This window comes from Stigmatopora nigra, chromosome 5, assembly GCF_051989575.1.
Source record: "Stigmatopora nigra isolate UIUO_SnigA chromosome 5, RoL_Snig_1.1, whole genome shotgun sequence".
NCBI classification, from domain to species: domain Eukaryota; kingdom Metazoa; phylum Chordata; class Actinopteri; order Syngnathiformes; family Syngnathidae; genus Stigmatopora; species Stigmatopora nigra.
In genome coordinates, this window is record NC_135512.1 from 4,813,866 (window position 1) to 4,826,784 (window position 12,919).

The following is a 12,919-nucleotide window of genomic DNA, read 5'->3' on the forward strand; positions in this document are numbered from 1 at the left end:
ATGCATTTTGCAATTTATTTCATTCCCAGTTAAAAATAGTTTGGATAATTAAAGCCATCAATGGCACCCAAGTATATTTAAAAAATACAAACTTTTGGCAGTGACTTTTATTCACCAAACGCAATTAAATTCACATCACCATTCACTCTGATGATATTAAGATAATTTCAGTGGGAATTATTTACCATTATAAAGCCCTATTTCAGGATTAAAATGCAGAAAACAAAAGCCCAAAAATGCCATCAAGCGCATATTTTCTTTGACATCAGACACATGCCTGATCACTATGACACGCACAGCACGTTATTAAAAACAAAAATATGACACATACAACACGTTATTAAAAACAAAAACGGAAAAGTTTATGCACAACCATTAGGGTGCCAACAATGACGTGTGTGCACATGGTACACAACGCAATCATTTTGGATTAAATAGTAAAAATGTAAACACTGGCAAAATATATAAAACCTGCATATCCAATCTTAAATGCAAAAGTACCCAAACATTTCCAGACACGTTTTTCAAACAAAGAAAAACACTCAAAAATGTCAATTAAAACCTAATTCTCACCCAAACACAGGCTGTGACATTTATTCTGCGAACAGTCCGGATGATGTCACGTCCTGTTTTGGCTGGGAGGGGCTAGGAGAAGGGGGTTCCCGTTTAATACTGCCACCTAGCGGCCATAACGGAGATTGCGGGCACTCCGCTTGTGTTTTTGGGGCAAATGTTTGGGAAGAGCTTGTCCAATGTCCACAAAGGAAATTAAGGAAGGAGAAAGGGGGTCGATTGGCGTCAGCTATACACTCTCCATGTCCTCACTACCGTTGCCTTCGTCCTTGACGGCGTCGCTTTCGCCGGCCGCCGCCGCCGCCTCCTCCACGTGTGCCAACATGTCGGCCATGAGCGCCTCTTCCAAACGTTTCCGGACGCTGTAAACTAGCTCTTCCTGTTTCCTGTGAGACGACAAAGTACGTCAGCATAGGCAGGACGCTTCAAAAACTAAGGAAATAGGCCGACCTTATGTCCTCGTCGGTGACAATGAAAGCCTTGCAGAGTGGCTGCGTTGTGTTCAGCCACACGCCCGGGTTCTTCTCCACGGCGGCCGACAACTGGCCGGTGATGGGGGCGGCGCTGGTGTGAAGCGCGCTGGCGATGGCGGATAGAAGCGTCTTGTCGGTGCAGCCGGGACCGACGCCTGTCAGACAAGGAAAAGGGGGAAAATAATTTTAGGTTGCATTTCTAATGGCCATAGAATAATAGCTTTCAAACCATGGAATTATGTAGGATTGTTTTCCGTGGAGATGAGAATTTTTCAGCTTTTTCATACTTTGAGGGATTTTTTCCTCCCTTTAAAAACTCATGACAGAAAATCAATAGCCCACAGATATACCTTGGAGACCTTTGGGCAGCTCCATTGTTTTCACCAACTCTTCTGCAATGTCGTACGCATTCAGGCCACTTAGTTTCTTCTCCCAAAAGAGCTAGACAACGCAAAATCCGAAAAAAAATCAGCAAAACGACTGTGTGGGGAAATGTTCCATGACCTGAAATTGCTCTATATAAAAGATTACGACAATTGAAGATCAAAAGAGGTGGACAAAATTGTGATGAAATTCAGAAGTGCTTAGAATTTGAAAAAAATCCGGTTTCAGTCCAAATTCTGACTTTGAATTCTGAGAATAAAGTGACAACCCTGAGATTTAAGTTCTAACTGAGAATCTGGTCCAAAATTCTTAACTCAAATTGTGAAATGACTGCGAATTCTGACTGTAAAATCTTATTGTGAGATCCAAATTTTGGCCACCTATTTTCCCCTTCAGTTTTTCCTCTTCATAGCCCCACATGAAAAAAACTGTCAAAAAATGGTTAAACTGAACCCATTTTGCCAAAATATTCCTTCACCTGACGGGGCTGGTCCACTGCTTTTTGTGGATCCGTTTTGACTTTGTTGCTAGGGTGGTTGGTAACCTTAGTAACGGGCTGTTTAAAAATGGAAGCCGTCTGTCTGACTGGAAGTGACGTGTTCAGATCTGGTTTACCCTGAAAAAGAAACATCAGGAAAAGTCACATTTTGTACTTTTCACATGAGAAAGCTATTTCAGCCCACCTTGTTCTGGTTGTTATTATCATATCTCATCCTCTGCCGGTTCTTGTTCAATTTGCTCATCAACATCTTCCCCGTCCGGAAATCGAAGGAGCTAAGGTCCATCTGGTTACCGAGGTAACGGGCCAACTGAGGCTTGCTTCGGAACTTCTTCCCAGATGGACTGAAGAAAAAAAAGATGTAAGCATCCATCCTACAGAAAATGTTTCTTTACAGTCAACATCCAAAGACGGGAAACGGCGAACAAACGGTCCGACAACGACGACATGCAACAAGCAAACGTCTGGATGGATGGACTGAAACGTGTGACTGTACTTGCATTGCACTACACAAAAAATAATGAAAAAATATCACTTGTAACGGCCACTGCACATCACGACGACCAATTTATTTTGGAGGAGCAAATGCTTGAAAAAAATGAATGGTTCTGGTTGTGGCTCTGCAGACAGTATATGGGAAAAGTTCCAAAACTCATCACGAACGCTAGATACACCTAAAAACTATCCATATTTGAGGCATTGAGGGACAAAAACGTTTTTCAATCTTAAATCACCTTAAGACATTTTTAAATGGCAGGTAGTGATTTGAGTTAAAAAAAAACAACAACACAGGATTGTCTAGGTCAGTGACTGATTTTGCATTTTTTTATGTATCGATCTTGAGAATTTGAGGCTGCTGTGGGTATTTTGGTGAGGAGACTTGGTCACTATGGGTGCAAATGCCTTTGGGCTGGAGGGAACTCTTAAAAAAACTTTTCCTAGCCAGCTAGTCAGTCCCAAAAAAAGAATGAAAAACAAGAGTATGCATTGCTCCTCTGAGCCTGATTTTTAATTTGTCTCGGGGGTTATTGCTGGGGGGGTTTGAGTTAGCAAAATTCACATCTCTGGGCAAATAAACCGGGTGGCCGTTGTTCTTTTTGGACTTGTCATATCAGTAAGATCCTCAGTTTTTCTCGTTCCTGAACTGAAACAAGTTTCTTAATAGACGTTATTACTCATTACGCCACTTGTGATATTGTTCGTGACAGCAATCCTGGAACTTTTCTGATCCACCTTAGATGTTGGACCTTGAAAACCAAGACTGTCCACTTGAACCGAAGCGTGCACGTCACTCATGCACACACACGATACATCTTACGTCACACATCACAGGAAGTAGAAGAGGTTTAGAGTGGTGGGCCTACCACAAACTATACAACCGACCCGCCTCCCCCCTCTCTTGCCTCTGTTCCTCATCTGGCTCGTCTCCTCTGCTAAAGGGGAACACAATTCTGCCATTGTTGGTTCACTTCAGTGGAAGGGATAAAAGATATGCTATGGCTGGGTGGAATGAGGAAGGTTAACGGAGAGGCCTCCGCCAAGTCTTTACCGACGACCACCCAATCTTTACCCCCTTGTTGCCCTCTAAACAAAATAGTCCTGCGTGTATCCATCCGCGAACAAGCTGCCGCACACACTTGTAAGTTAACAAGTCCAAGCACGGCCTGGATAAGTAGGTACCTAAAATAATAGACGTCGCTTTTCCCGGCGGACAAACCCGACTTTCTGGTCACTTCTTCCATTTTCCAGCCCTTAGGGAGTGCAGTGCAATCCCATCTTTTCTTCTCCATTATTGAGTACTAGTGTGAATCAAGTTAACAGTCTTAAAAATGAAGTGTTTTGGCGAAGTTAGCTTAGCGTCGACCATAGCCCGGACACGCACCCCGGCGCCTGGAACGTGAGCTCGGCCGGCTAATTGCGAAGCTAACGTCTCAGTGCTCCTCTTTGTCGTGACGCAGATCGCTCCGCCGTCCGCGGTCCCCACGGCCACATCACTACTAGCTACTAACCCCCGCCCGCCTCTTCACACGGCCCAGTCGGAAACTACATCCGCGAGGAAAACAAGAGAACTCAAACGGAGCCAAGGAGAGAAAGACGGAAAATGAGAGAAAGTGAAAGCCGTTTCGAAATAAAAGACGGCCTTAATATTTATTTCCATGAAATATTGAAATATTTATTAAATTAAAAAAATGTATTACTTGGGGCAATATATTGTAAATTATTATTATTAAAAGTTTATTAAGATGTTTTTATAGAACAATATGAAGATACAATGATTATTAATTTTAAAAAGGCATACATGTTAATAACATCAATATTATGACTTATCTTGATACAAGGCCTTAGAGGTTCTATTTGTTTAAATATAAATGGTAATTAGCAAAAAATGGTCACTTGCAATGCCGCAAAATGGCTATGCGTTGGCAAATCTACAAGTCCTATTTTAATGTGAAAAACTAATCCGGTTGTGCAACAAGCTCCATTGTTTACCTTGACATCGGTATCAGGTAGCTACAATGTTACCCAAAGACAACGTTAACGATGTCTATCACTTGAAAAAGATGTAAATAACCATGGCGAAACCGCGTTGACAACAAACCCCAACACGTTTAAGATCAAATAAATGCAACAACATTTTTCATCACCCACCTTCCCGTCGGTTTCACACTAACTACTATTCTAAAAGCGGAGATGTATTGCACCACAATGCCAAGCGTTGTTAATCTTTTTATGCTCATACTATTATGAATGAACAAAATAGGTCTTTTACGTCAAACGCGAGCCGCATGTTTAAAAAAAGGTGCAAGACGCGCCGCCGTCCATTAGAAGATTATTAGAGGCTGCCGTCTAGAAAATAGGAGGGATTTGTTGCATCTGTTTAAACATTATGCAGATCTGTCAAAATGGGACATTGTAGACACGACGCTGCGCTTCGGCCGATTGCAAACGTGCAAGAAAAGATCCCATTTGGAAAGCTCGTTATTGCAAAACGGTTAAACGGACGTGAACGAACACACCGTTGCATCGCTACTTGCAATCAAAAAAGCGGACTCCGTTCTCGTCTCGATGAGAAACACTCATTTACTGACCTTATCTAGTGTTCTTAAAATGCACATTCCGCCATTGCGAGCCGTTCACAAAGGCTTTAAACGAATTGCACGTCAAATACTTACTCGCTTTTATCCATCTTGAAGCCACGGTGGTTTTGTTCCTCTCGTTGTATTAAATCCCCCCTTTCAGTCCCCTCCCTTCCCCCCGCTCCCACTGTTGAAATTATCCACGCAAATTTCGCCGTCTGCGTGATAACGTGATTGTGTCAGAAGGGGGCGGGGGGAGCATGGAGGGAGGGGTGGTGGGGGGTCGTCTTATCGTATCCACCTTTGTGACTGCCAATGCCAATAGAGTATCATTTAAATGTCTAGAAGTAAAAAACAAACACCAAAGTGCATGTCATCACAATGTTCATAATGTGCAATACTACTGTATTTTAAAGGATTAAAGCCCAACCAAAAAGTATTTACAGCTTCCCCCACAGATGTTATGATGAATACTACAATGTATTTTTTTTAAGTATGAAAGCCCAATCAACACGATTCAACACAATATTTATGAAAACCGATCTCAACAAGACCGTTTTGGCTAAAATCCAGATAGTCTCGTAGGCTGGTCGCCAACGACGCTACTATCATCATAATCATTTATAAGGGCAGTTAATGCCAGAGGTTGACAGGTATGGAAATGACGTTTGGAAAGAGTGAACAAAGAACGTCACGTTTTCACATTTATTCATTTTAAATAGTCACAAGAATAAAAGTTTGACACATAATGCATCTGAACAATTCCCTGCAGCACGTGACCATCATCATCATCGCCACCGCCGTTTTACACTGATCAGGTTGGAAAGAAGTCCACTCAGTCCCCAGATATAAGCTTTTCACTCCTGTAAGGCACATATTAGCGATACTATCATGTACACAAAGCACTCCAGATACCAGTATAAAAAATAATCTAATGTGAAAAATTGAATATATGTTGAGACTCTCTCTGTTCTGCAATTTTTTTAGGGACCGTGTATAAAAAAATATTTTACTGCCATTGACAGTTATTGGACATCAAATTCATTCCAAGAAACCTTTCACTGAGAAATATGTTTTCTATTGTCAGAAATAAAATATAATATACAGTACCTGTACTGACTAAACACTTGACATCCGAAAAAGTCTTCACTCATCCTTGTGGAACTTTCCCTTAATATACGGCACGTAGTCGAGGATCAACCGCCAGTCGGTGAAGTGAACCAGCGCCACGCCACCCACTGTCCCCCATGCTGCCATATTAGGTACCCTTCATAAAATAAAAAATAGATAGATAATAACACAAATCCAACAAGGACTGCATTTTGGAAATAAATAGTATATTTACAGTCATTTTTTTTTCAAAAGTAGTTTCAGTGCAGACTGAAGGCACAACACATTCATATCTCTGATTGAGAGGGTATATTTTTTACTCCCACATTTTAAATAATTGGCTGCCAAGGACGACGGTTGACGTCCACTTATTTCTTTTCATGCTTCTGCCGTTAATTTGATTTAGTTCACCACTCAGATCGGACGTCTTTTGTTGTCAATGACAATGAGGCAATGAATTAATAACATTAATAATAGGATGGCGTATGAATTGTTTTAGGAGACTAGTAAAAACAAGTCTATAAATATCAATACAACACTACAAAGTAAAGGAATTACACTACAGAAATATACTGCACGCGTGTCAAAAATCGGATTTAATTACGACAAAAATGAGTTACAATAATGATTAGCTGTTATGCTAACTAGCCACGGAGCCTAAATCATAACTAATATAAACAGAGAAGCTAAGCTAAGTTAGCTTCCACTGGATGGGTCACATAGGACACAGTGAGGTACACGCTATCGTTTCGCGCAATGTTATGACCAAAAAATACATCATAAACAGTGCAGTGTTGGTTATACGTACCAAGTCCGTAAAATAGTGACGTATTTGGCACCGACAAATTTATTGAGCATATTTTGGATCATCCTGACCTTCCCAGTCAGACCACTTTATCCCACGGAAGTATTTCCTCTGCTTTCGAAGGACCACGCGCTGCCCCTTTCTTGTGCCTGATTAAAACTCCAATGCTCGGGTTCGTTTCAGGTCGTCGGGTTTCTTTTTGTTTGCCTGTGCTAAAATCAAATTATATTGAGATAAAATATAACTTTTTTTCTGAACATATAGACATATCAGCCCCGTTGTTGAATGTTTTTCTTTATTTTTCCTTTCAATGTACACAATTTTCAAAAAACAGACGTAGGAAAAAAAGTATAATCTGTTATTAAAAATGGAACATTTATTGCTACATTACTGTTATATACAGGACAGTTCTCAACTATTTTTTATATATATTTATGTATATATATTTTTTTATATATATATCAAGAGAGGCACTCTGGGGGTGGGGCCCTGCCGGATTCAATCATGTCCTCCCTCCACCTACTCTTATGAAAATCTTTTAATAATGCTCTAATGGGGAAAATAAAGTAACACCTTAAAACATAAGTAGTCCAAGCCTGGCATTTTGTACAATGCAGTGAATTGGGAAATGTTTTTCAGTTTTAAAATGGTCATCAGAGACAGATTTGGCTGCCATTTATGGCACAAGGTGTCCAATCTGTTTTGAATTGGACAAAGTTGGACGCCTAAAGCTGTCAATGGTATAGCAAGAGCATTCACAGGGCAGTCCTCCAAGTTTAAATGAATAGTAATTATAACAAGTCACCTATGAATGGCATTAAATACTTAAACATAAGACCACTGTTTATCCCCCAGAGTTAAACAGAGGTAAAAATGACAAAGCACAGATACAGAAAATGCTGGAAGCTTAAAAAAATACAAATAAAATAATAAAAAACTACTTTAAAATGAAGTTTAATTCAACAAAAAACGCTATCAACTTTAGAAAAATAAGCATGTCAGTGTGCGCCAAAAGCCAAATGTTTTCAGGTCACATATAAAGAACTTGGACCCATGAAACAGCAGTTTGAACTAATAGAAGAATCCAGTTAGAAAGCAAAAGCAATAAAGCTAAACAAGATCTACGTGACATTTATTTTATTTTTTATTTTTTTAACTAGATACAGTGAAAGAAAAAAAATCTTTTATACGATTTTAAACTTCTTCCTGAAAATTTGAAGAAAAAAAAAACATTTAGGAGAAGGGAGGGTGGGGGAATGAACAAGTACCTCTTTTAATCTCCATTATAAATGAAATGATATGGTTGACAAACGTAAATGAAAAATACAATTTCAGGCACTGAAAAGGTATCACGCTCCCTTTATGACATCGTTAAGTCTTGAGGATGAAAAGGCCACACTGTTGATTTGTATAGGTCTTCTTTTTCTTCATCTTCGTCGCTTCTTGTACAAAAACAAACGAGAAAAAAATAACACACAAAAACGCTCCACCTGCCATCTGTGATTACACGTCGGTAGGAGACATTGAAAACATGACACGACATGGGAATAACATCACAATAACACTGATTTGTTCTCCTCGTAAGCCATAAACTGGCACCAAAGCGGCCTACGTCTGCCTCCGTCAGATGGCCGCCGAGCAGTGGGGGGTATAAAAGGGTGAAATGGAGGTGGTTGGGGTGGGGGGGACTCTCTTATCATTGACATATGAAGGCGATCCACATTAAGTATGGTGGCTACATTCAAAGAACCAGTTGCATAATTACTGTTCACCCACACCGACTCCACATTTATCCTCTATGCCCCGCCCCCAAAAAAAGGTAAAGAAAGATTTCATCCGAGTAGCCTCTTTCAACTCAAAGAGGAATTTAAAAAACCTTCCAAAAGCCTTTTTTTCTTTCTCCTTCACCGCCCCACTTCAGTTTTCCTGTCCAACAAACCCCCTTTGTAAAGTTCATCTACAATACACGCTAAACTTCAAACTAATATTGCCATTTATGTAAAAAATCTACAATGTATAGGCTAACAAAAAATATATATTTTTATATATATTTAAATTTTTTGAAAATGAAACGCATAAAGAGTAACGTACGGAGTGAATGTACACATCACACTTTTCTCGCCAAGAGGAGAAAGGAGGAAGTCGAGTGGCACGAATTCAGTGGGAATGCTCGTTTCTGGAAAAGAAAGCCTCCGTGACGCCGAAAAAAAATATATGCTTGTTTGACCAAAAAGTTTCCTCCGCAGAAAAAAAGTTGTTTGACAAATTTTCCAGAGTATCAATTTAGGGAGGCAAGTAAACCAAAAGCCCTCAAGTCTGCTGGCATTGTCAGTGAGCCATTTCTGAGAAGAAAGCCCTGCCTAAAAATGGCTTCTTTTGTATGTTTTCCTCCCAAATGGACAGCTTTACACCACTGTGCTTTGTCTTGTGTGTGCGCTTTAGTAGCAAAGCAGTAGAGACACCTGAAGTCATGACAACAATGTAACATTTGAATTTGTTGTCCCCAAAAAAGAAAAAAAAAAGAAAATGAGGAAGAACTCTTTAGTGGTGACAATTCTTAAGCTTTTGGGAATTAAGAGTTCTTAATTCCAGGTGGTGCTAAGATGCCTTGTTGGAATCAAACAGTCCTTATTTAAGAACGCTGCATCTGAACTGTCCAAAAAAATGGCCACATTCTCATTTTATGGCCTCATGGAACAAACAAACAAAAAAAAGTCACTGAATTTAGGCAATTCAACTACGGGCTTGGTTACATAACATATGTAAGACTGTACCATCACACTGGGAATGACATACAATAAAAAATAATTGCTCATACACATAAGCAATCCCTCACAATAAATGTTCCTCACATGTAAAGCAATTTGCTTAAATGTCAAATAGAAAACATTGTGTAACATATTGAGGCACAAACCCTTGATTCAAATTTGTGTTGGTTCTTCCTTTCTCAGGTGAGTGCATCTCTCGGCAGTGTGTCAAAAGTCCCAAAATAGTGGCAGGGCAAAAAAAAGAGAAGAGGGTTTGTCCGGTCTTCAATTGTATTGTGAAACCTAAATATCAAGGATTTTTTTCTACAGCTATATATGTGTGTAAGCAAAAACAAAAACAAACAAACAAAAAAGTTCTTCACATTTGAGCATGTAGTCTTGTTTGGGAGTGCGACAAACAGGCTGTGACCATTTTGGCAGTTGTGTGGCATGTGTCTTGAAACTTCAACGGTCACTACACAGACATGTCCACAAATGCGCGCACACACTGAGAGTTAACAAGTGGAAGAAATATGTTAAGGCCACATCCTCTGAAAGCCAAGGAAACACCACCACATCTGAAGGGGGCGAAAAAAAGAAAGCTGTTTAAAATGCAGTGCAATCGCTAAAAAAAATGTATGGTCTTAAGTGCCATATTTTCAATAGCTGTCAATGTAGCAACAATTGACCCTAAAAGCTATTAGACTTTAAAGATGATAGTCAATACTGCTTTATTTACAAGGTTTTAGACCTACCTGGTGTTACATGTGACCAACTGGATTGTGGCCATCTCCTCCAATACTTGGGTGGCCCCCTGAGAGCTGCATGGGTGCATCACCCACCACCCCAGACACCTTCTCCTCCTCACGGCGCTTTAAACACGCAGCCTTGGGATTCAGGTTACGCTCTGTCCAAAAGGAGACAATTTGGCACATTAATGACGGAAGCAAAGACAGAAAGGAACCAATTTTTTTTTCCAAGTGTCGAAAGAACCCACCTCTGACTTGTTGTTCTAAATTGAGTATGACGTTGACGGCTTGGTGTAGAATGAGAAGTTTGGTCTGAGGTTTGTCGTGGCTGAGATGCAGCTGGCACATCCTCCCCAGCTCCTTGAACGCCTCGTTGATGTCCCGTACTCGCAGGCGCTCGCGAGCGTTATTGGCCACTCGTCGTTCCCGCTCCCGCTCCATCTTAACCTCGGGTGGGAGGTCCTCGTCGTCTTCGTTGTCCTGGCTGGAAGGAGATGCCGCGTTGAAGGTGCTAAACGTTGAGACAAATCACATAATTGCTATACTTTGACGTCAACTTTTGGCAGCAATCTGAAAAAGTAGAAAGGTTATACTTGTTTTCGGGCAGAATTCTTATTCCATGTATTGAAGCATTAAATGAGATCAAGAGTTTCAATTGGCTATAGTGCTTGAGATACATCATTGGGCCGGAATGTTGAAGCAGCACCAAGTAACATTACATTTTTGGTGATTGTGACGACGCCAGTGGATAAAAGCGGTAATGTTTTGACTAACAGAAGACCACATTTCCCATGAGGACTTCCACAGGGTCTGATTTCTGCAGTTGGACAGAACTACATTTATGTTTCCAGTGGCTATGCAAAGAAAGAAAAGCAATGAGGTAATGAATCTAAATGTGGCTAGACAACATCAGGGTGAAGTGACATACACTGTAAAGCAGGCAGCACATTTGTAGTTTTTATGTGCCATTGCAGGTTAACATTAAATATCTTAGATACTTTAGCGGCAGTTTAGCCAACCCGAACACAGTGGGTTCATCAGGTTTAATCAGCTTGAGGCGCGACACTAAACAAGCTGTACAATAGTGTGCTTTTCATGGACATGAGGGGAGGATCCCACAAAGCACAAGAAAGGGATTTTCTACTTGAACTTACTCATCTTTCGGGTCTGTAAGGCTAGAAAGCATCTGGAGGGTCAACGCCTCCTTTCTGAAAATTGTGACATAAAGGGAGGGCATTAAACAGCTAACAAAACCAACCGGGCCGACAGAGGTGGAAGAAAAATGACTTATGCCCTTTATGAGAGACAGACACCTGCAACTTTGAGATCGGGTTGATAAAAAGAAAAAAATCCATCTCCATCAGGTCCGGGAGAGTAGGCGCAAAACAACTTACCTTGTTCGAAGACGTGCTGCTTTGGATTCCTTCTTTTCATCGTCGGATTTGTCGGCGTTGGAGGAGTTTTCATCGTCCTCCTTGTCTTCTCTTTTGATCTCCGAGCTGCTGGAGGAGTGTGTGGAGCGTGCTATCGCACCAGGAAGACCTGCAAAAAATGGAGCACACACCTGATGTCAAAATATGAATTAGAGGAGCGAGTGAGTAGAAAAACTGGAGCCCAGACTTACTGGTGAATCCTTCTGGCTGGCCAACTGACGGCGTGGACCCTGACGCATGGTGACCGTGCAGAAGTGTGCTGCTAGGCGGAAGGCCTGTGGGCTCCTCATGTTTCCCTCCCTGTCAGATAGATAGCTATCATTAATCCTCTGAGGTGGCAAAACATCAACACATACACAGGGCTAGTTTTCCACTGCACAGGAGGGCTTCAGTTTACAACTCATTATTACAGCAGTGCACAAAATGTTATTGCACATTTTTCAAGGTATAGTAAAGTGAGGTCCATATAAAAGACAATGTTAAACACAAATTTTCAATGAAAGATGAAGGACTTAATATTTAGGCTTTTGTCTTTACAATACTATACTTGCAGTTTCACAGTAATCCACCAGGTGGCTCAAGTAATTAGTTGAATTGACCAATATTTCTATCTTAGTCTTGAAACCTTCTAACCATAAATACAGAAATAAGACTAATTTCATGATAAACTTTGCAATGTGTATGATGCATATGGTTCTGGCAATCTATTTATTTCTCGGCTGGCCCATCAGAAGCAATACTACATTGCACAGCAACCTTTTTTTGACGGCTAAAAAAAGGTTTTTAGAACATTTAAAATGATATGATGTAGTCTAATTTTGTCATTATACACCTAAAATGGAAATAGTAAGTTGCTCACCATAACAGGATGTCTGTTACTGAGAGCGAGGCTGGCATTGGGGAAAGCTGGAGAGAGGGATCCAAGGCCCCCGTTGTGTACTGCGGACAGAAGGCTATGCATGTCGGGGTGGGCACCATCTAAGCCGGGGCCTTGGCCCACAGCGTGGTTCCGCAGCACATGGATGGCCTCCTCCAAACGGTCCTCCATTTTACTCTGCTGTGGAAATAA

At 40.8% G+C, this 12,919-nt stretch overlaps 3 protein-coding genes across 14 annotated transcripts in view; all 3 read right to left on the minus strand.

Moving 5' to 3' along the window:
- Positions 1 to 92: 92 nt before the first annotated feature.
- mbd3b (methyl-CpG binding domain protein 3b) lies at positions 93 to 5,257 on the minus strand. Of its 6 annotated transcripts, none has more exons than XM_077717699.1 (7): positions 5,103 to 5,180; positions 3,294 to 3,362; positions 2,114 to 2,273; positions 1,909 to 2,046; positions 1,397 to 1,487; positions 1,024 to 1,201; positions 93 to 959 (listed from the first exon to the last, which is right to left on the minus strand). In XM_077717699.1, the coding sequence occupies exons 1-7, from the start codon at positions 5,114 to 5,116 to the stop codon at positions 803 to 805; spliced, it is 807 nt and encodes a 268-aa protein (XP_077573825.1). In that variant the 5' UTR covers positions 5,117 to 5,180; the 3' UTR covers positions 93 to 802. The 6 variants fall into 6 exon arrangements, with proteins under 6 accessions (XP_077573825.1, XP_077573823.1, XP_077573826.1 ...); XM_077717697.1 differs by lacking the exons at positions 3,294 to 3,362; positions 5,103 to 5,180 and adding exons at positions 3,610 to 3,728; positions 3,812 to 4,037; XM_077717700.1 differs by lacking the exon at positions 3,294 to 3,362 and having other exon boundaries at positions 5,103 to 5,257.
- Positions 5,258 to 5,697: 440 nt separating this feature from the next.
- On the minus strand, positions 5,698 to 7,051 carry LOC144197108 (cytochrome b-c1 complex subunit 10-like). The gene is made up of 3 exons (XM_077717702.1): positions 6,925 to 7,051; positions 6,117 to 6,273; positions 5,698 to 5,869 (listed from the first exon to the last, which is right to left on the minus strand). The coding sequence occupies exons 1-2, from the start codon at positions 6,984 to 6,986 to the stop codon at positions 6,153 to 6,155; spliced, it is 183 nt and encodes a 60-aa protein (XP_077573828.1). The 5' UTR covers positions 6,987 to 7,051; the 3' UTR covers positions 5,698 to 5,869; positions 6,117 to 6,152.
- Positions 7,052 to 8,043: 992 nt separating this feature from the next.
- Positions 8,044 to 12,919, minus strand: part of tcf3b (transcription factor 3b) — a 36,513-nt gene continuing 31,637 nt past the window's right edge. For 3 of the 7 annotated variants that reach the window (XM_077717689.1, XM_077717694.1, XM_077717688.1), the window contains 7 exons: positions 12,710 to 12,907; positions 12,042 to 12,150; positions 11,812 to 11,959; positions 11,572 to 11,625; positions 10,666 to 10,928; positions 10,424 to 10,575; positions 8,044 to 10,246 (listed from right to left, as the gene is read on the minus strand). In XM_077717689.1, the coding sequence (XP_077573815.1) occupies positions 10,430 to 10,575; positions 10,666 to 10,928; positions 11,572 to 11,625; positions 11,812 to 11,959; positions 12,042 to 12,150; positions 12,710 to 12,907 (918 nt within the window). In that variant the 3' untranslated portion in view covers positions 8,044 to 10,246; positions 10,424 to 10,429. The remainder of the gene's footprint in view (positions 10,247 to 10,423; positions 10,576 to 10,665; positions 10,929 to 11,571; positions 11,626 to 11,811; positions 11,960 to 12,041; positions 12,151 to 12,709; positions 12,908 to 12,919) is intronic. The other 4 variants (XM_077717691.1, XM_077717692.1, XM_077717695.1 and 1 more) reach the window with 4 other exon arrangements.

Excerpts from the sequence above, each read along its gene's own strand:
- mbd3b (XM_077717697.1), bottom strand. The coding sequence starts at position 3,719 with ATGGAGAAGAAAAGATGGGATTGCACTGCACTCCCTAAGGGCTGGAAA. Across the intron at positions 1,202-1,396 it reads GCTGCCCAAAGGTCTCCAAG|GCGTCGGTCCCGGCTGCACC; the intron begins GTATATCTGTGG and ends CTTGTCTGACAG. Across the intron at positions 960-1,023 it reads GTCACCGACGAGGACATAAG|GAAACAGGAAGAGCTAGTTT; the intron begins GTCGGCCTATTT and ends GTCGTCTCACAG.
- LOC144197108 (XM_077717702.1), bottom strand. The coding sequence starts at position 6,986 with ATGATCCAAAATATGCTCAATAAATTTGTCGGTGCCAAATACGTCACT. Across the intron at positions 6,274-6,924 it reads GTCACTATTTTACGGACTTG|GGTACCTAATATGGCAGCAT; the intron begins GTACGTATAACC and ends TATTTTATGAAG.